Source organism: Triticum urartu, chromosome 4A (assembly GCF_056163025.1).
Source record: "Triticum urartu cultivar PI428250 chromosome 4A, HENAU_Tu73, whole genome shotgun sequence".
NCBI classification, from domain to species: Eukaryota; Viridiplantae; Streptophyta; class Magnoliopsida; order Poales; family Poaceae; genus Triticum; species Triticum urartu.
This window is the reverse complement of record NC_141876.1, coordinates 21,680,419-21,701,992: the sequence shown is the minus strand read 5'-3', so window position 1 is coordinate 21,701,992 and position 21,574 is coordinate 21,680,419. Positions and strand designations below refer to the sequence as shown.

The 21,574-nt window shown below is 43.0% G+C and overlaps 2 protein-coding genes across 2 annotated transcripts; one reads left to right on the top strand and one right to left on the bottom strand.

Annotated features, from left to right (window-relative positions):
• The first annotated feature begins 9,256 nt into the window (after window positions 1-9,256).
• On the top strand, window positions 9,257-10,989 carry LOC147974548 (uncharacterized). Its single transcript, XM_087517561.1, has one exon. It carries the CDS (start codon window positions 10,279-10,281, stop codon window positions 10,582-10,584), a length of 306 nt encoding a protein of 101 aa, XP_087373687.1. The 5' UTR covers window positions 9,257-10,278; the 3' UTR covers window positions 10,585-10,989.
• A 147-nt stretch (window positions 10,990-11,136) lies between these two features.
• Window positions 11,137-14,445, bottom strand: LOC147974547 (uncharacterized). Its single transcript, XM_087517560.1, has 3 exons — window positions 13,738-14,445; window positions 11,439-11,510; window positions 11,137-11,356 (listed from the first exon to the last, which is right to left on the bottom strand). The coding sequence occupies exons 1-3, from the start codon at window positions 14,344-14,346 to the stop codon at window positions 11,354-11,356; spliced, it is 684 nt and encodes a 227-aa protein (XP_087373686.1). The 5' UTR covers window positions 14,347-14,445; the 3' UTR covers window positions 11,137-11,353.
• Window positions 14,446-21,574: the final 7,129 nt, after the last annotated feature.

The window sequence follows — 21,574 nt, the reverse complement described above, 5'->3', positions numbered from 1 at the left end:
TTGCCCAAGAACAAAATGATTTGCCGGTGTCGCATTGTTGAAAACGACGTGATTCCGATGTCCAGAGCAGCCGGAAAATGAGCCGAATGGCCGTCTGAATGTCACTCGAGAGAGGGTGCTTACCCTTCTGAGATGTCCACCAATCGACGACATCGACGTCTGGCTCCGGCATCCACTCTGCCGTACCCTAGTCCGACAAAACCACCTCCCAAACCTTGCGAGAGAAGATGCCTCCCAGCACCAATTGTTGTATCATCTTAGGCACAATGTTGATATTTCATTATACTTTCAGTGGCGGAGACAGGGTATGCATGATTTTCCTCCTTTTTCTGAGAAACAAACATGCACGATTTCCAAACAACCTTCGTAACTATGCTTGGGCCATCACCCACCAGCCCATCATTTATTCTGAGAAAATACGATCAACTATACAAAGGAGGGTGGTGCTATGTCACAAATGCTATGTATCACTAGTAGCCAGCAGTAGGACGATACTGCTCGCTAACCGGGGTAGAGTGGGGCCCATTAAGGCAGAGCTTCACGAGCGAGAGGTTTACACGGCGGTTTCGAGAATCTTTTAGGCCGGTTTTGAAAGCGTCCTTGCAGGTTTGATTACTGCTTTCTTTTTCTCGGATGGATTTATAGTTTTTTTGCTTGATTTTTTTCCATTTTTTGTTTTTTCATTTTAAATTCCAAAATAGTTTTCCAAAATTCATGAACTTTCTCAAAATCGTTAACATTTCTCAACTTAGTGAACATTTTCAAATCTACGACATTTATAAAAAAATTGTGATTTTTTTAATTTCTAAACATTTTCCTAAATAGCAATAATTTTCAAATTCAGGATTATTTATTCAAATGCATGAACAATTTTTATATTAATTTATTCAACCTGGAATACATTTGTAAATTCATGATTATTTCAAACAATAAATTGGTTAACTTTTCGAACTCATGAACATTTATAAATTTTCATGAAGAATTTGTGAAACTATGAATAAATTTTAAATCATGAATTTTTTTCAAATCCTATAAACTTTTCCATATTCTTGTGGTTTATTTCAAATTCACGAATTTTTTTCGAATCCATGATTTTTTAATTAATGAACTCTTGAAAAAGCTATGGACATTTTTTGAATGACAAAATATTTTTTAATTCACAAATATTTTTGAAATTCAAGAAAGCTTTAATCAAATTCGTGCAAAGGTTTAAAAATTAGAAATAATGCTGACCGGAAGAAAAAATTAACATTTTTCTTAGTTGAGAACAAGAAAAAACATTTTTTAGGGATAGAAAAAAAGAAGGGTGCTACTAGGCGCCGGCGCACCGGCCCAATCTTTCGGCCGGTCCATTGCTGGCCACCCGATCTAAAAGCTGCAAACCGTCAGATCGCGTGTCCTTTTCTTTTTCCTTCTCTATCTTTTTGCCTCACATGCACAGAAAAAAATACAACAAAACGCCATCCATCCTTGCCCGCGCGACCTCGAAGCTCCGCTGGCTCCTCGCTGTTCCCCGCTCGATGCTCGTCATCGGCGTCGGCGCTCGGCGATTGTAGCAAAAAATAGCAATGCCAGTTTGAAAGCAAAACACATGATTCCAGCAAATAACTAATATGGTTGCAACAAAACAATAATGTGGTCCAGCAAAAATGATGTGTTTCCAGCTAAACACATTGATATGGTTCCAGTAAAAAACAAACATGATTCCGACAAAAAAGAACATGTAGTTCCAGCAAAAAATTGAAAAGGGGGTTTCCAACAAAAAAAACGATGCAGCAAAAAAAAGTCATGGCGTCGCCATCGTAGCCGCTCCAACACCATCCTCGGCAATTGCAACAGGTCAAAAAGCTGGTTCCAGCAAAAAACATGGCACCCCGCCGTCGTGGCTGCCTAGCACTATCCTCTCCTGTTGCAGCAAATCGAGAAACTGATTCCAGCAAAAAATGGAAGTGTTTCCAGCAAAAATCAAAAAAGGCAGCAACTTACCACAGCCCACCACCGTCGCCGCTCACCACCATCCTCGCCGGTTGAAGCAAATCCCCGCGTCGGTTGTAGCAAATCCTCACGCCGATTCCAGCATCGCATCTCACTGGTCGGACGTGTTACCTCGGACATCGTCGCCGGTCAGTGGACGCAACAGGCTCCACCGCAGGACGGCCGCTCCACGGCCTCGCATCCATGGGCCCGGCTCGCCGTGGCCGTGGGTGCAGATCGCCGTGGCGGTGTTTGGTGAAGCAGCCATGGAAGAGATATAAGAAACAGAAGGTGGGTAGTGGCCATGGACGACCGGCACCGCGTCGGCGGTGGCTGAGAATCCCGGCGGCGACGCGCTAAGACGAGGTGGAGCAGAGGAGATGGAGCAGAGCGAGATGGGAGGAATGGATGTGGTTGTTTAAGCCTCCGAGAAGATAAGGTGAGGGGAGAGCGGTGGACGGGCCCCACTGAAGATACGTACGCACGGGTGACGCCTGTGCGTGACTGGCCCAATTTTCAGCTGGTCCGCCGGGTACAAGCATTTACCAAAAAAAGAACTAAACTCACACATGTTTCCGCTGGCTCGTACCTAGCCAGGCCCAGGTCGCGGAGCACGCGAACTGCCTGTGCTTTGTCGGGCGTCCCTATGTCCCGCTTACAGCGAGACCTAGGGAACACTCGTGTCAAGAGCAGCGCTGGGCCAGCCCAGGTGCTCTGGAGGCCACATCCTAGTTTTCTTTTCTTTTTTATTTTTTCGTTTTCCTTGTTTGTTTGTTTTATTTTTGTATATACATCGAAATATACTAAATAAAATATATCACAAAAAACTTTACATAAAACATTTGAAAAAGTAAGTTAACCAACCGTTCAAACAATGTTAGATGTATACAGATAAATTGTTTCTTGTGTATATGAAAAATGTATACGAAACAACATACAATGTGGGTGAGAAAGTTGATCATATATTTAAATAATGTTAATCAAGCATTTGAACAAAAAGTTAAATCAGCATTTAAAAATGTTTCTCAAGCATTTGAACAACATGTTAAATCAGCATTTAAAAATGTTTCTCAAGCATTTAAAAAAATGCTAAATGTTATAGAAAAATGTTAAACATGTATTAAAATATATTAATGTTGCATTCAAAAAGTTAATCATGCATTTAGACAATGTTAAATGTGTACAAAATGTTTACCACATATTAAAAGGAAATTTGATATTTTATTATATATGAAGAATTATAAAAAATGTTAAGTATTTATAAAAAATGTTGACCAATTATTAAATTTTTTAATAGTGTATTTTAAAAAAGATTAATGAAGCATTTATGAAAATGCGTATAGAAAAAATGTTGAACATGTATTAAAAAGGTTAATCTTTTATTTAAAAAAATGTAAATCAAGCATTTGAGAAATGTCTATAATATGTATAGAAAAAAATGTTGCCTGTGTATTAAAAAATTATTCTTGACATATACGAAAAATGTAGAATGAAAACCAAAAGAAACAAAGAAAAACGGAAAAGTAAAGAAGCCATAAAAAAGAAAGGGAAACAAAGAAGAAAGAAAAAGAAAAAAACAAGTGGAGAAAAAAAAGAAAAACTACCGATGATAGTCAACAAAAGAACTAAAAAAAATGATGAAAACCAATCAATAGAAAAAGGAAAAAGAAAAGAGAGAAAGGGAAATAAAAAACCAAATAAAGCAATGAAAAGAATGGAAATAGTGAAAAAAAGCACAAAGAAACAAAGATGAACAAAGAAAACCGATGAACAAAAAGAAACAAACAAACAAAACCATGAAAAACAAGTAACAAGCAAAGAAAATCGAAGGAAAAATGAAAGAAAAGTGTAAAAATCAGTGAAACCCAAGAAAGAGACAAAGAAAAACCCAAAAAACAGTAAAAACCAAGATGAAACAAAAAAAGGAAAAGATGAAAAAAAAAGTGAACCAGTGAACGAAGCGTACCAAGGGTACTTGATCGAAAAATAGACAAAAATGGCCATGCCCAATAGCTACATCGCAGGGGGAAATGCTTTAACGAGACAGATAAAACTCTCGCGTGAAGGAAGATATGGTTGCCGCGTGCTTTGTCACACTTGTAGTGAATAGCGAGCGGTCGCCTGCCCGCATGAACGGTGTTGGCAGCCCAATAGCGCAGTAGGCGGCAGTAGGTTTTGTAGCCTCCTCCCCCCCCCCCCCCCCCCCAACCTGCTTTACAGAGATTGAGTTTTGCTAGTTTTCTTTCCAACCTTTTTATTCTCTTTATTTTCCAGTTTCTTTTTCTTAGAGAACAATTTTTGGCGAAAAATAGTGCACTTTTCAGAACTCATGTATTTTTTCTTGAGAACTCGTGAATTTATTTAAATAACTGAATAATAGGTTAACACTTTACAAATTGTATACTTTTAAATTAAAACATACTGAGCAACTAATAAAATTACATGAATAATTTAAAATTTCGTATATCATTAAAATTATTTTCCATCTATCGAAAAAAAAAGTAAATTTAATATTATTTAGAAAATCTGCAACGGGTGTTTAAAAATTCAATGTGCATACACAAAAAAATTGATAAGTATTTGAATCACATTCAACTTATATTTGAAAAATCTTCAAGGTATGCTTACAAATTATTTTATGTGTAAGAGGAAAATGTTCATTCATAAAAAAGACATGTATACAGAAATTTCAGGTATTTGTAAAATAAAAATCCCATATTTTTAAGAAAAAAATTTAAAATAAAAAATAAAACAAATAGAAAACCGCAAAAACAATAAGAAAAATGGAAAAAGGACGATAAGGGAAAAAATAAAGGTCGTAAGAAAGTAGAAAAACGAGAGAGAAAATAGGGCATTTGGTTCATGTATGCATCATTAGTTCATGCATTGAAAAATTGACAGCTGAAATCAAACTTGGTATAGTGTTCGTTCCAAAGCGGTGTGGCTAATTAGAGCAACCCGGGGCGAGGGGGGTGTCGACCCCACTTGTACCAAAAAAACATTGCAAATTTATGAACTTTCGTCTTCTCAGTTGAGCACCTCCGCATGTATGACAAAAACAATCTTTTTCAACATGAAAGTGGTGGCTTCTCTTTGCGTAGAGTCATTTGTCACATAAGTGGATTTCTCTTGTAGTGTCATTCCTCTTTTATATGGGCTGAGCATAGTGCAGCCCAATAAGCTTAAATTTTATCACGCCTTCCGTTTGCATTTATTCAATATATTGACTTTGTCTCCAAACAAATTTTGTAAACTTTGACAGAGTTTATTGAAAATTTTATTTAAATCCATGATACCAAATCAATATCATTAGATTCATGATTGCATATAGTTTCATATCATTTATATTTGTTATTTTAAATTTTCATATTCATTTTTGTAAACTTGGTCAAAAATGAAAAAGTTTTACTTAGGTCAAAGCTAATATGTAGAGTAAATGAAAACAAAGGGAGTTTCATTATTATTATAAACTTTGTTTAAAAACATTTTATTCAAAACAATTGTTAAAAAAATCTAAACATTAAAAATATGTTGAAAACAATATACCTTTGTATATTCAATAAAATGTTCACTGTATGTTGAAAATGTTCGTTCTATAGTTAGAAATTGTTCACCGTGTCTTTTGGACAAATGTTTATCGTGTATTTGAAATAATAATGTTCATGTATAAATGTTGATAAAGTGAAAGGAAAAAAGAAAAGAAAAGTGTCAAAGAAAAGTCGGCGACAGTGCATGGGGTGCTAGTAAAGACGAGATCACGAAATCAACCGACCACAACAAGGGAGGACTGTGTGTTTTGCCACATAGCATAGGATTTTTCCTTGTTTTGTTTGTTCCATAAACACGGCGGGGCAACGGTTTAGGAAGATGGTCGCTCATGAACTGCCTACGTTAGCAAAAATTTTGGAGTGTACGGACTGGTTTGAGGAGCCTATGGAGGAGATTGTACCTTTTATTACAGACGATATAACCGCTATTTCAAATCAATAAAGTACCGATTTTCAGGAAAAACAAAAGGAGGAGGAGAACCTAACGCTAAAGTTTTGTGTTTTGCTTGTCGTACTTCTTTGAATAAAGGTATTCCGGTCTTTTCTTTGACAGTGTTATGGAGCTAGAGAGGTTGGCGTCCTTGCATGTCCGATTAGTTGGACACGATGAGTTTATGTAATCGTGTCATGTTATTTTGTTGATTTGATTTTTTTGTTGAGTTAGAAATTTTCTTCGACTGCATGGCGAAGATCCTGTGATGGACGGCCTGCACTTCTATAAGATCATCCTCATCCTAGGCCCATTCGTCGTTGACAATCTGCTGTTTTTTTACAGGCAATCGAAGCTCATAAACCTTTATGTCCGTGTTGGTGCTCGAATGGCAGTATCGCCGGTACGGTCCCATTGCTACAATTTACACCCTCTGTTTTATAATATAAAAATGTTTTTCAACCTAACATAGTTTGAAAAACGTTGTTATATTATGGGACAAAGAGAGTACAATACAATTGTGGAAAGTGCTCATGTGAGCCCGAGCACACCTAAGCTCGCTATCTACGCCATCAGCTGGCTTCGGGATGCTCGACCGAACAGGTATAGGCCCAGGTATACTCCCTGTATTGTTATTTTATCCAGGGCCCATGGCCCACATCTGAAAAGTGGCTGACGTTACCCCGTTATTGACGCCCAAACCGGCTCGGATGGGAGACGACGGTATGGGCCGTCATCTATCGGATTCTGGACCAACATCGTCTCCATTTTCATCCTTCTCTGCCGCGACGCAGGTGCAGCCACCGGCGGCAAGATCGTGGTCGCCGTATCCCTGAAGAGTGTCAGCGCCGGCAACTCCCATGGCCTTCCACCATCACAGCGTTTCGCCCAGATCAGTATCATCAGCACCTAGCCCCCTGCAAAATACAGGCGTTAGTCTTAAGATCATGCAGGTGTTCATTCCTGAATATCAACTAGATTATAGATGCTTGCATCCTCCGAGACAGCAGAAAGAGCAGAAGAAAAATTTATGGCACCTCAGATCCTTCTTCTTCACGGACGCCCTCCGAAGCTACATCGACCTGAAAATGTCATTCATACCAAACTGGCGAACATCCCCAAAACATAGAAAAGAGCCACATACAACACGAATGCAAAGTACCTCCACCAAAAGCACATCTCGCTCGGAGTATGCATCTGATCGTGTAATTGCTGATCCGCCGTCCGAGAAGACAGAGGGAGCCATCTCCTCTCTTTGCCAAGAGCTGCACAACAGTATTGCTATATCTACATGAACCAATGACAAATGCAGGGGACAACTCATCTCAGTCTCACCTGGTAAATATGTATACAATCTCTACAGTGCTCATGTAGTTCAAAATTTGAACACATGGAACTACCATATGTACATGAGCATTACCATAGCTTCGCTTGTCTGAAGCCTGTCAGTTACTGAAAGCTTCATTAACTTGCTGGAGCATTCAGCAAGCAGAAACTAAGCAGGTGGCCATCTATTTGATCTACAAAGATCAATCAACACATATAACCCTTTCTGAATATAAAACACAGTATATGATCTGTTTCACGTCTATGATAACAACTTTCTGAATATACAACAGTATATGATCGGTTCCACTCTGAATGATAACAATTGCATGCAAAAAATTAAGACCACCATTGTTTTATTCAGGAAATTGCCTGTCAATAATATGGAACTAATGTAATGTCACAACACATCTCCGATTCGAAACATGCAGAAACAATTTTGTCTGAACAGTTTACAAGCATAGTCAAAGTAATAGTACAACATAACTGAAGATTTTCCAAACACGCAACATTCAAACTACACGAGCACATTTCAACACTATTTTTTTTCAAATCAGCCTTCATTCATTCTTAGCTCTGGTGTTTTGTTCTAGTTGTTTCGACCGTGACCTTCTACCCCAAATTCTTGCAGTGCGCAGGTTTCCGAGCTTGGTTTGGAACATCTCCACAATCTGGGCATGTCGTCCGCTTGTGCTCTGCCGCCAATAAATGATTCAAAATCTTGTTTTCTTGATGAAACCTTTGTATGGCACCTTTTATCTGCTATGTACCAACCGTTTGTCCGTGGAATTGGAACGCTGCAGCCTTATCAGAGCAAGGCACTCACAACGACAAGACTTAGTGTTTTCCACGAACGCCTTCCCCTGATGCCCATTTGTACACAATGAGAAATAAGTTTAGTAATGAACAATTCAGTAGCTAGCAGTGTTCAGCAATACCAAAGCATTTTTTACATACAGCGCGGCCACAGACTATTTTTTGCATGCATTTCTTGCATGCATTTCTCCCAAGAGTATATGTTGTGAAGATCATAGGCTTCATCCGAAGTATCAAAACTTGTCCTCAATTTTGGCACAATTACATTATCTGCAAGATTTTTAGCAGAACCACGGATTGCTTTCTCCAGTGCAAAAATACCAGACACTGTGTCCTGTTTGCCGCGGCAGCATAAATCCTAACTCTGCGAGCAAATAACACTATTTTTTGATAAAATTGCAAATGCAAGGCAGTTTCATGAGTATCCCAGAAACCGGCCAGAACACTTTCACTTAGTTTCCCCATTTTCTCCGGTGCAAAAATCATTCTATTAGGGCATGGCGCCCTGCCTGGCTCGGCAACCCCAATTGTGACTCTGGGTGTAAATCACGGTGTTCAGACAGAAACGGATAACGAACAAATGCAAATTACTCTCCTCATCCAAATGTAAATCACAGTGTTTAGACAGAAATAGTCGATGCAAACATAAAGCCAGAAAAAACTAGATTGCCGAGCTATCACATACAATAAAGACTCTAAATTACTCCCTGATTAAAAATTCAGCCTGGCTCAAGCAGCACACAGGCACAAACACCATACAGGAAATCAATTATTTGCCCACAGCGCACCAGCCATAGTGCAAATATAACCGTTAAGTGTTTCAACTCTTGATCATTCAAACACACACCACGAACTATGTCACTCAGAATCTAAATCGTCACAAAGCCATACCTTTGCGTTCACCCAGCAGCTTTGAGGTCGATCTGCTCTACAGATTGCTCAGATGCTTGAGCGGAATCTTCAATCCCTGTCCCCGTCGCCATTTGTGCGGCACAGATCTGGCCGTCCGCACTTGCTGCCGTCATGGGCAGCAGCCCAACCGGCTCCATGGGGAGGTCTGCCGTCTGCACACCACAAATCGCGAAATACAATTTAGATCTTCAGAAATCACCACTACAAATTATAATTCAATACATACACAACGACTCAGATTCGTACCTCTTAATGGGCTGCATCAAAGAACTCCATCTTCGCGGGTTGCCGCAGGCATCTTCTCGCACGCCGTAGGTTGCCGAGATCGCCGACAAAGGAAGGATCCAATCTCATGAGGTAGAAGACAACTGCTCCTAGCGACCCCTTTGCATTTACTCGGCTACTGTCGGTTCTCGCGGTTACTGGGAAAGCAGAAAACCTGAGCCACGGATCAAGACGACATTGACGTCTCGAGCCACGGCTGTGTTCCCACTCTTCGACGGCGTTCATCATCTGTGCGAGACATGGCCCACTGCTCAGGTCTGCATGTGTACGTATATCTCATTTTTCCCTATTTTTGGCAGAACCCAAGCCTGTCGCGCGCATTAAATGCGGCGAATCGCGAGGCTATACCCAACCGCTCAGATAACGAGCGCCTGTGTGCTCGAGTTCACAAACTCCGCATCCATACAATTGTGTATTTCTTTCGATAAAGAAACTCCTGTTTCAGGCGCGGGCGCATAGAGCCAGCCCACCGCGCCGCGCACCCGCAAGGGGACACCGCGGCGTCGGCGCCGAGACGAGGACGGGCGTTGAGCCGCTGTTGTCACCCCTACCGAGACCGGCCACCCCCACATAGCCTGGCCCGACCGGTCGCAGTCGGGCGCGCCCGCGCACAGCACCGAAGCGACGCGCACCAACCTGTCCGTCAGCGCTGCCGGCCACAGCAGCGCCGCGGCCTTCCCGAGCAAGCGCGCACACTTTCAGAACGCAATGCCAGGCGAGGAGCCAAAGCCGGCAACATTTCCCAGGCGACACAGAGAAAGGGACGCCACATCGTATCCGCAAGCAAAGCAACGGTGGCCTGGCCGCAACGGTCGCCACCTGATACTACTGATAGGCGTGGCCAGGAGGCTCCCTGCCCGGTCACCACGCAGCAGCAGGCTCTTGACCCCTCTTTTGTCCGCCGCTACATGCCTCCTCTGCTCGCCGCGTGCGCCTATTATAAGCAGCAGCAGCAGCTTGCGGCCTTGCGCGGCTGGTTGAGCGCTGATGGAGATGGAGACCGTGGCGTGGGCGGCGAGGAGGTCGATGCAGGAGGCCGCGGCGTCGTACGCGCGTGCGCACCAGGCCGCGGCCGCGCGGTCCACGGCGAGGTCGGTCGAGACGATCGTGGTGATCGTGGCGGCCATCGTGCTCGCCGCGGCGCTCGCGGGCGTCCTCGCGCGGGCGTGCGGCGGGAGGCACGTGGCGGACCGCGACGTCGAGGGGTGGGTGGAGGGCCGCTGCCGGAGCTGCCTCGACAGCGGCCTGCCGCCGCCAGCAGCATCAGCATCCAAGGCCAGTGACGCCAAATAGTTCTTCTGTATTCTTCCCCCTTGTAGTTGTGGGCTAGCAGTAGCAATGTAGCATAATTTCCAGCATAGTCATACCACATTAGAATGATCAGGCACTAGTACTGCCGTCATGTAGAACTAGAATGTAACCAAGCAGCTGAATGCCAAGCTGTGTTCTTTGCTCCACAAGGGTATCAGATTAGGGCCTCATGAGCTGATTCCTTGCTGTAATATTCTGTGCTCATAGTTCCAATATGCATATTTTAGCACTGGTAGCTACTCCTTGTGTTCCATACTTGAAGTTCTATGTTTGACCCAAGTCAAACATCTTTAAATTTGGCTAAATCCATTGAAAATTTATAAACGATCCAGAGTGTAAACTGTATGTAAAAAACAGAGAAATGGCCAACAGGAAGCTGGCCCTGCTCGACCTGAAACAGAGCAAGGTTGCAGCCCCCACTGGCCCACTGACATCTGATACCGATGAGCTATGGCCTATCGATGTCGGATGATCCGCAACCAGACAACCAGCATCGAGAATGACAATGTAAAACACTGTTATTAACACTTGTCGTAACGGAACTGAATGATATTACCATGGATTTAAAGTACGGTATTTGGGCGTGCCAAAGAATTTACAAACACCCCATCTACCAGTATATATATTGTACATGAGAAATATCACGTGCACATCTGTCACCACCGATTAAGCATACAACAACCACCAGCACTCCAAGCGAGGTTTGAAACAATAGATTCACACGCGAAGATGGCTTGAGGCCGTCACCAACTCACTGGTAGAAAACATTAACAGGTCAGATTCTGGAAAGTTTGCAATCGGCTTTGAGACGGTAAACTGAGTTTAAAGTTCATTACCTTTGGATAGCAGTCCTGGTGTACGATGGTCTGATCGTGTGGATTAACATGAACCACACATGCTATTCTCCCCTGCAACAACCATACAAGGGGTTCAGTATGATGACCAAAAATTGAGAAGAGCAGAATTAAAACACTCTTCCTGCAATAAGCAACTTTTGGTCTTTCTGGTATCTGGAATAACAACAAAAACATACATGGTTCTTCCATACACTAGATAAAGTGATAAACTATTATATCTGTATTGAAGGATAACACCATATTTCAGTATGCGGTCTTTTGATTAACGGCAAACTAAATTAGCAGCGGGAAACAGACAGGGCCCCAGGCACCACAACTCTTGTTTGATGCACAAAAAAATGATTTCAGCTGAGGTCCAAAGATGTAAATATTTTGGGAGGAATCATTGAAGAACATCTCAACAAGATCAAATCAAAAAACAAACCCAGCAAAACCAGGTAACACACAAGATACTTCACTGGGAAAGAGGCAAAATGAACCCAATTCAGTAATTAGTTCCTATTGCCTGAGATGCCCCAAAAAAGAATCCATACGACACCAACAGGCTCTATGTTCCACTATCAAGGGATAACAGAGCAGAAGTTCACCCAATTTAATATGGGACACCACACCAGACACACTTTGGTCTTTAGAACGAAACGAAACCAGACACCGAAGCACCCAGCTCCGCGAACATAGTCACAAGTTCTACAGCATTACATAACATACAGAACAACCACCACAACGCTCTGGTGCAGCACCGACCATGCTCTCCAGGCTTTCAAACAACCAACCATTGCAGTGAAATTACTTGGTAGCATTTCAAAAAATTCATTTGGATATTAAATTTGTAACACATATACATCTTGGCAGCAATGCAACATTCTCAGTCTATCACAATAGCATCAAACTGTCCTACTTTGCAACAGCATAATACTCCGTTCAAAATAAGTGACTCAACTTTGTACTAGCTTTAGTACAAAGTTGAGTCACTTATTTTGGGACGGAGGGAGTACAAAATATATGATGCCCACTGCCCTGAACATGAGAAGGCAATGTATCAGCTAGTGGCATCAGAAAAATTGTTTCAAAGATGACTGCAAATGCCTCAGGCTTAGAATTGTGGAACCGACTTGACTGATATGGAGGTTTCACTGCAGTACCTTTGCAGTGTTTGAAATGGTCATCTCCTAGTCTGTAAAACAACTCATTCTACAGGCTTTTATATGCTACCCAATTCTTATAACCCTAAACACACACCAGATTTTGGAGGGGAAAACATGGGAGGTGAAGTAGGAAACAATTAAACTATTTTCCAGCCATCACGTTATTATGTAGGACAGTAGGAGTGAAGATGAAAATGGCACAAGTAGTAAATATAGTAATTCAAATCTTATGCTTTTTATGTGATAATCTTTTTGCTCAAACATGCAAAGCAACTAAAACATCACTTGGGGATGCTAGTTTCACAAGTAATTCAAAATCATGGCCAATACAGAAGAGAATAACAGGAACAGTAAATTTAACTATAAGTATTTTCCTCTATGTCCTACTAAAAGTGTTAACCAGTTAGAAACACAACATATTAACTCTGAGAATACTGAACTTTCTTCTTTCTATATGATTTTAAACCTCTTATTATTTTATTTCTTTGTGAATAATTTTACAAGGACCAGCCTTCAGTTAGGGGATCATCATAAATGATAGAAGTTCAGAAAAACTGAACCTGCTCAAAAGACCTGGCATGTCATAGTCTTGAAGTGTTGTAGATTCATAAATAAAAGAAATAATGTATTATAGTACGATTTCCTGGTTTACCTATTGTATTATACACCCCTAACAAACAATTATGGAAAGATGAAGAAGATGTAAGAGGTAACTGGTCGAAGATCATAACAGAGAAGTTTACTGAATCGTGATTTGTGACTAGGAAGTCAGAGCATATTTCTTCCAACAGTATTATACTCCTGGTAGACTGATTACCATTACAAAAGTGCTAATTAGCTGGTTAAAGGTATCACAATCCAGAGTTCCAAGGACCAAAGGATTGTAGAGTTGCTTTTCATACTCTACATGATTTCTTAATTTTATTTGCAATGTCCTAATTCTGTTTGTTTTGGAGGTCCATTAGACATAAGATCCTAATTAACGATTGGCACAGGGCTTCCAATCCAATGTGAAGAGGAACGGACATTGCAACGAGGTTAGCGAATTAGAGACGGGCAGTAATCGAATCTCACAATGCGTGCCTTCCATCCAGACATAAACAATGGGTGATTAGGGTTTGAGCGGCACGGACCTTGACGGGGACGCTGAGGAAGAAGAGGTGGAGGTGGCCCTCGACCTCGACGACGGCGTCGAAGGGTATGGACCCGCGCGCGAGGTCCTCGAGCAGGTAAATGGCGTCCTCGACGACGCGGATCCCGTCGAGGCGGAGGTCGGCGTCGACGTAGGAGACGGCGCGCGCGCGGACGAGGCCGCCGCCGGAGGCGACGGTGCCGAGCGGCCGGCCGCGGTAGCCGATGGCGACGTCGAGGCGGCTGTAGCCGAGCGCGAAGAGGTTGGGGTTGCGGACGCGGGCCTTGAGCGCGGCGGAGACGTTGAGGGCGACGGCGGGGCGGGCCACGACGGAGACGTGCGCGAGGCGGAGGCGGGCCACGCTGACGCCGGGGTCGGATGGCCAGAGGAGGAAGGCGAGCGCGAGGAGCGCGAGGGCGGCGAGGACGGCCGCGACGCGGCCGCAGCCGCAGCCCCGGCGCAAGCGGCGCCGGAGCCGCACCGGGACGAGGAGGACGTAGGAGTCGTCGGCGTCGGCATCGTGGAGGTGGGATGGTGAGTGGGGGCCGAGGTACGGCGGCGGGGGGAGCAGCGGCTCCGCCGCCGGGCCGCGGGGTTGCGTCTTCGCCATTGGGGGGGTTGGTGGTGAGCTGTCCTCTGCCGGGTGGGCCTTTCGCTTAGCTTGCAAGGCTGAGCAATGGAAGTCGGTTGATCGGTTGATTGGAGGTTAAAACTTAAAAGTGAGGCTGCTCGTCACCACCATTGCTTTGGTTTTGGTAAACCTTTTTCTTTCTCTTTTTCCTTTTTTCTTTTTGCTGTTGACTCGTGAGAGGGACCTTTCTGCAGGGTGACACATAGGGTACCCAAGGGCTGCGACGACTTTGTCGATCGCAAAATCTACCGCCTTAATCTTTTTCTATGATGGCTTAATCTCTTTTTTTAGGGGAGGCTTAATCTCTTTAAGGTGTGATCATAATGTAGGGTGTGTGTATGTTCGTAAGGATGACCGTGCATGTGTATATGTGAAAATGTCTGTGTCATGCATTCATCCTTCATTTTACTGTCAATCTCAAGATCCATCGGCTCAGACTCTTAGAAGTGCTCGTAAGAATAAGATGCGTCTATGTGTCTTCCCAACCGTGATTGTGTGTGTGCATGTGATTCCTTCTTTTACTAGCGGGGGAAGTAAGACACGAGCGTGGTGTTTCCAAACAGTGTCGGTATGATGCCTATGCATATGGAAATAGTGGCAATGTAGATAGTTTGAGAAAGAAGGGAATGTGTCTCCGACGACACACTTGCATCATGCATTTGCGGGTAAGCTTTAGTATTGGCTACATAGGAAAGACGGTCTACACTGCACGTGAAAAGTCCTTTAGGGTTTGTTACCTTCATTTCGCTTTAAAAGGCACATGTGTATCCTTAAATCAACAATGGACACAAAATATGAGAGGTGTGAATTGTGTGATCCATGATAAGCATGGAGTCACACAATTCTGAACCCGCTCGATGCTCGCACAACTGAAGCAGGGCAATGTGAGACATGCTCCTCGTGGCTATTCAGATTTGTTGTGTAGTCAAATGCTTTACAAAATTCCTGCAAAATGACCTTTCTTTTGGAAATGTTGCAAGGGAACCTAAACTTAGATAATTTCTGTACAACATGTATGTCATTTCCAAGATCGCAAGATTCTTCCAAATCAGTGAGCCGTCATACTGAATCGCCAGGTCTCTATCGGTCTTAGCCAAGTAATGAATCTCAAAGAAATAAGTAGTAGATGTGAAAAAGAGAAAGCAAAGTGGAAAGGAACATTTTGTCGAAGTTTAAAGACAACTCACTAACAACAATATGCAAGATTGCACATCTAACCTAGCAACCGATAAAACAAAAATTCAAAGGAGTTCACATAAGAGTTAGTTACACCTGCAGCACATAAATGGATTTTGTATTTAAATGTGCTGTTAGGTAAGTCCTTGTACTACTATTAATGGGTCTTTTTAGTTTTTGTATGTGTTGTTACCACCATGCAAGTTTATGTACTCCCTCCGTTTCTAAGTAAATATTTGTCTTTTAGGAGATTTCAAATGGACTATCACATATGGATGCAGACATATTTTATAGTGTAGATTCACTCATTTTGCTTCGTATGTAGTCACTTGTTGAAATCTTTTTTTGAACACATCAGTGTCAGCAACCTGCATCCTCTGATTCAACACCGTTGTAAGTTTAGTTATATGCAATGTGTCGGTTCAGCCAGAGTTATGATGATTCGACGGCTGAGATGGCGGAGCGAAATGGACGGTCGATGCAGCACCAAGCACTGCCTTTCTTCAGTTACTGCCGCTGTCCTTTTTCTTTTTTTACCTTTCTTTTCACCTCGCTTTCCAGCTCGGTGCTGGGCTATAAGGCGCCTGCGTGCGCATCACTGAGGGAATTCAATCATTGTATCCCCAAACTATCAAACCCTAGTTTATCTAGCTACTTTTGTAGAAATCCCAAATTCATAGCTGGGTCTCCATGATTGGGAGTTAAATTCGGTTCCAATTGTATTATTCCCCTGTTCTGTAACTCATATCATAGCTGGTATCTAACAAATTGGTATCAGATGTCATCGGTCCTCGGCGGCGCGGCGGCGGCGTGAGGAAAGGAGGCGAACGGCGACGGTAGACCAGTTCGGGCACAAGTCGACAGCTAAGTGCGGTTGCCGGCGAGATCCTCTCCTGGTAGTAAAATCCCGTGACCAAGGTGAAGGAAATATGCCCTAGAGGCAATAATAAAGTTATTATTTATTTCCTTATATCATGATAAATGTTTATTATTCATGCTAGAATTGTATTAACCGGAAACATAATACATGTGTGAATACATAGACAAACAGAGTGTCACTAGTATGCCTCTACTTGACTAGCTCGTTAATCAAAGATGGTTATGTTTCCTAACCATGAACAAGGAGTTGTTATTTGATTAACGAGATCACATCATTAGGTGAATGATCTGATTGACATGACTCATTCCATTAGCTTAGCACCCGATTGTTTAGTATGTTGCTATTGCTTTCTTCATGACTTATACATGTTCCTATGACTATGAGATTATGCAACTCTCGTTTGCTGGAAGAACACTTTGTGTGCTACCAAATGTCACAACGTAAATGGGTGATTATAAAGGTGCTCTACAGGTGTCTCCAAAGGTACATGTTGGGTTGGCGTATTTCGAGATTAGGATTTGTCACTCCGATTGTCGGAGAGGTATCTCTGGGCCCTCTTGGTAATGCACATCACATAAGCCTTGCAAGTATTGCAACTAATGAGTTAGTTGCGAGATGATGTATTACGAAATGAGTAAAGAGACTTGCCGGTAACGAGATTGAACTAGGTATTGAGATACCGACGATCGAATCTCGGGTAAGTAACATACCGATGACAAAGGGAACAACGTATGTTGTTTTGCGGTCTGACCGATAAAGATCTTCGTAGAATATGTAGGAGCCAATATGAGCATCCAGGTTCCGCTATTGGGTATTGACCGGAGACGTGTCTCGGTCATGTCTACATTGTTCTCGAACCCGTAGGGTCCGCACGCTTAAGGTTTCGATGACAGTTATATTATGAGTTTATGAGTTTTGATGTACCGAAGTTAGTTCGGAGTCCCGGATGTGATCACGGACATGATGAGGAGTCTCGAAATGGTCGAGACATAAAGATTGATATATTGGACGGCTATATTCGGACACCGGAAGTGTTCCGGCTGATTTCGGAGAAAACTGGAGAGCCGGAGGGTTACCGGAACCCCCCCGGGAGAAGTAATGGGCCATATGGGCCTTAGTGGAGAGAGAGAGAGGGGCAGCCAGAGGTGGGCTGCGCGCCTCCTCCCCCCTGGTCCGAATTGGACTAGGAGAGGGGGGCGGCGCCCCCCCTTTCCCTCTCCCTCCCCACTTCTTTCCCCCTCCTAGTAGGAGTCCTACTCCTACTAGGAGGAGGACTCCTCCTAGCGCGCCTATAGGGAGCCGGCCGGCCTCCTCCCCTTGCTCCTTTATATACGGGGGCAGGGGGCACCCTTAGACACACAAGTTGATCTTCGTGATCGTTCCTTAGCCGTGTGCGGTGCCCCCCTCCACCATATTACACCTCGGTCATATTGTAGCGGTGCTTAGGCGAAGCCCTGCGACGGTAGAACATCAAGATCGTCACCACGCCGTCGTGCTGACGGAACTCCTCCCCAACGCTTTGCTGGATCAGAGCCCGGGGATCGTCATCGAGTTGAACATGTGCTAGAACTCGGAGGTGCCGTAGTTTCAGTGCTTGATCGGTCGGACCGTGGAGACGTACGACTACATCAACCAAACGCTTCCGTTGTCGATCTACAAGGGTACGTAGATCACACTCTCCCCTCTCGTCGCTATGCATCACCATGATCTTGCGTGTGCGTAGGAAATTTTTTGAAATTACTACGTTCCCCGATAGTGGCATCCGAGCCTAGGTTTTATATGTTGATGCTATATGCACGAGTAGAACACAAGTGAGTTGTGGGCGATATAAGTCATACTGCTTACTAGCATGTCATACTTTGGTTCGGCGGTATTATTGGACGAAGCGGCCCGGACCGACATTACGCGTACGCTTACGCGAGACCGGTTCTCCCGACGTGCTCTGCACATAGGTGGCTTGCGGGTGACAGTTTCTCCAACTTTAGTTGAACCGAGTGTGGCTACGCCCAGTCCTTGCGAAGGTTAAAACAGCACCAACTTGACAAACTATCATTGTGGTTTTGATGCGTAGGTAAGATTGGTTCTTGCCTAAGCCTGTAGCAGCCACGTAAAACTTGCAACAACAAAGTAGAGGACGTCTAACTTGTTTTTGCAGGGCATGTTGTGATGTGATATGGTCAAGACATGATGCTAAATTTTATTGTATGAGATGATCATGTTTTGTAACCGAGTTATCGGCAACTGGCAGGAGCCATATGGTTGTCGCTTTATTGTATGCAATGCAATCGCGCTGTAATGCTTTACTTTATCACTAAGCGGTAGCGATAGTCGTGGAAGCATAAGATTGGCGAGACGACAACGATGCTACGATGGAGATCAAGGTGTCGCGCCGGTGACGATGGTGATCACGACGGTGCTTCAAAGATGGAGATCACAAGCACAAGATGATGATGGCCATATCATATCACTTATATTGATTGCATGTGATGTTTATCTTTTATGCATCTTATCTTGCTTTGATTGACGGTAGCATTATAAGATGATCTCTCACTAATTATCAAGAAGTGTTCTCCCTGAGTATGCACCGTTACGAAAGTTCTTAGTGCTGAGACACCACGTGATGATCGGGTGTGATAGGCTCTACGTTCAAATACAATGGGTGCAAAACAGTTGCACACGTGGAATACTCAGGTTATACTTGACGAGCCAAGCATATACAGATATGGCCTCGGAACACGGAGACCGAAAGGTCGAGCGTGAATCATATAGTAGATATGATCAACATAATGATGTTCACCAATGAAACTACTCCATCTCACGTGATATCGGACATGGTTTAGTTGATTTGGATCACGTAATCACTTAGAGGATTAGAGGGATGTCTATCTAAGTGGGAGTTCTTTAAGTAAATTAATTGAACCTAAATTTATCATGAAACTTAGTACCTGATAGTATCTTTCTTGTTTATGATTGATTGTAGATAGATGGCTCGTGCTGTTGTTCCGTTGAATTTTAATGCGTTCCTTGAGAAAGCAAAGTTGAAAGATGATGGTAGCAATTACACGGACTGGGTCCATAACTTGAGGATTATCCTCATTGCTGCATAGAAGAATTATGTCCTGGAAGCACCGCTGGGTGCCAGGCCTGCTGCTGGAGCAACACCAGATGTTATGAACGTCTGGCAGAGCAAAGCTGATGACTACTCGATAGTTCAGTGTGCCATGCTTTACAGCTTAGAATCGGGACTTCAACGACGTTTTGAACGTCATGGAGCATATGAGATGTTTCAAGCGTTGAAGTTAATATTTCAAGCAAATGCCCGGATTGAGAGATATGAAGTCTCCAATAAGTTCTATAGCTGCAAGATGGAGGAGAACAGTTCTGTCAGTGAGCATATACTCAAAATGTCTGGGTATAATAATCACTTGTTTCAATTGGGAGTTAATCTTCCAGATGATTGTGTCATTGACAGAATTCTCCAATCACTACCACCAAGCTACAAGAGCTTCGTGATGAACTATAATATGCAAGGGATGAATAAGACTATTCCTGAGCTCTTCGCAATGCTAAAAGCTATGGAGGTAGAAATCAAGAAGGAGCATCAAGTGTTGATGGTCAACAAGACCACTAGTTTCAAGAAAAAGGGCAAAGGGAAGAAGATGGGGAACTTCAAAAGGAACGGCAAGCAAGTTGCTACTCAAGAGAAGAAACCCAAATTTGGACCTAAGCCTGAAACTGAGTGCTTCTACTGCAAGCAGACTGGTCACTGGAAGCGGAACTGCCCCAAGTATTTGGCGGATAAGAAGGTTGGCAAGGTGAACAAAGGTATATGTGATATACATGTTATTGATGTGTACCTTACTAATGCTCGCAGTAGCACCTTGGTATTTGATACTGGTTCTGTTGCTAATATTGGCAACTCGAAACAGGGACTACGGATTAAGCGAAGATTGGCTAAGGACGAGGCGACGATGCGCGTGGGAAACGGTTCCAAAGTCGATGTGATCGCAGTCGGCACGCTACCTCTACATCTACCTTCGAGATTAATATTAGACCTAAATAATTTTTATTTGGTGCCAGCGTTAAGCATGAACATTATATCTGGATCTTGTTAGATGCGAGACGGTTATTCATTTAAATCTGAGAATAATGGTTGTTCTATTTATATGAGTAATATCTTTTATGGTCATGCACCCTTAAAGAGTGGTCTATTTTTATTGAATCTCAATAGTAGTGACACAGATATTCATAGTGTTGAAGCCAAAAGATGCAGAATTGATAATGATAGTGCAACTTATTTGTGGCACTGCCGTTTAGGTCATATCGGTGTAAAGCGCATGAAGAAACTCCATACTGATGGACTTTTGGAACCACTTGATTATGAATCACTTGGTACTTGCGAACCATGCCTCATGGGCAAAATGACTAAAACACCGTTCTCCGGTACTATGAAGAGAGCAACAGATTTATTGGAAATCATACATACAGATGTATGTGGTCCGATGAATATTGAGGCTCGTGGCAGATATCGTTATTTTCTCACCTTCACAGATGACTTAAGCAGATATGGGTATATCTACTTGCGAACCATGCCTCATGGGCAAGATGACTAAAACACCGTTCTCCGGTACTATGAAGAGAGCAACAGATTTATTGGAAATCATACATACAGATGTATGCGGTCCGATGAATATTGAGGCTCGTGGCGGATATCGTTATTTTCTCACCTTCACAGATGACTTAAGCAGATATGGGTATATCTACTTAATGAAACATAAGTCTGAAACATTTGAAAAGTTCAAAGAATTTCAGAGTGAAGTTGAAAATCATCGTAACAAGAAAATAAAGTTTCTACGATCTGATCGTGGAGGAGAATATTTGAGTTACGAGTTTGGTGTACATTTGAAAAATTGTGGAATAGTTTCGCAACTCACGCCACCCGGAACACCACAGCATAATGGTGTGTCCGAACGTCGTAATCGTACTTTACTAGATATGGTGCGATCTATGATGTCTCTTACTGATTTACAGCTATCGTTTTGGGGACACGCTCTAGAGACGGCCGCATTCATGTTAAATAGGGCACCATCAAAATCCGTTGAGACGACGCCTTATGAACTATGGTTTGGCAAGAAACCAAAGTTGTCATTT

Bases quoted from the DNA above. Each gene is read 5' to 3' on its own strand.
- LOC147974547 (XM_087517560.1), bottom strand. From the start codon at position 14,346: ATGGCGAAGACGCAACCCCGCGGCCCGGCGGCGGAGCCGCTGCTCCCC. The intron at 11,511-13,737 runs GTCCGTGCCGCT...TGGTTGTTGCAG, and splicing joins TCCTCAGCGTCCCCGTCAAG to GGGAGAATAGCATGTGTGGT.
- LOC147974548 (XM_087517561.1), top strand. From the start codon at position 10,279: ATGGAGATGGAGACCGTGGCGTGGGCGGCGAGGAGGTCGATGCAGGAG.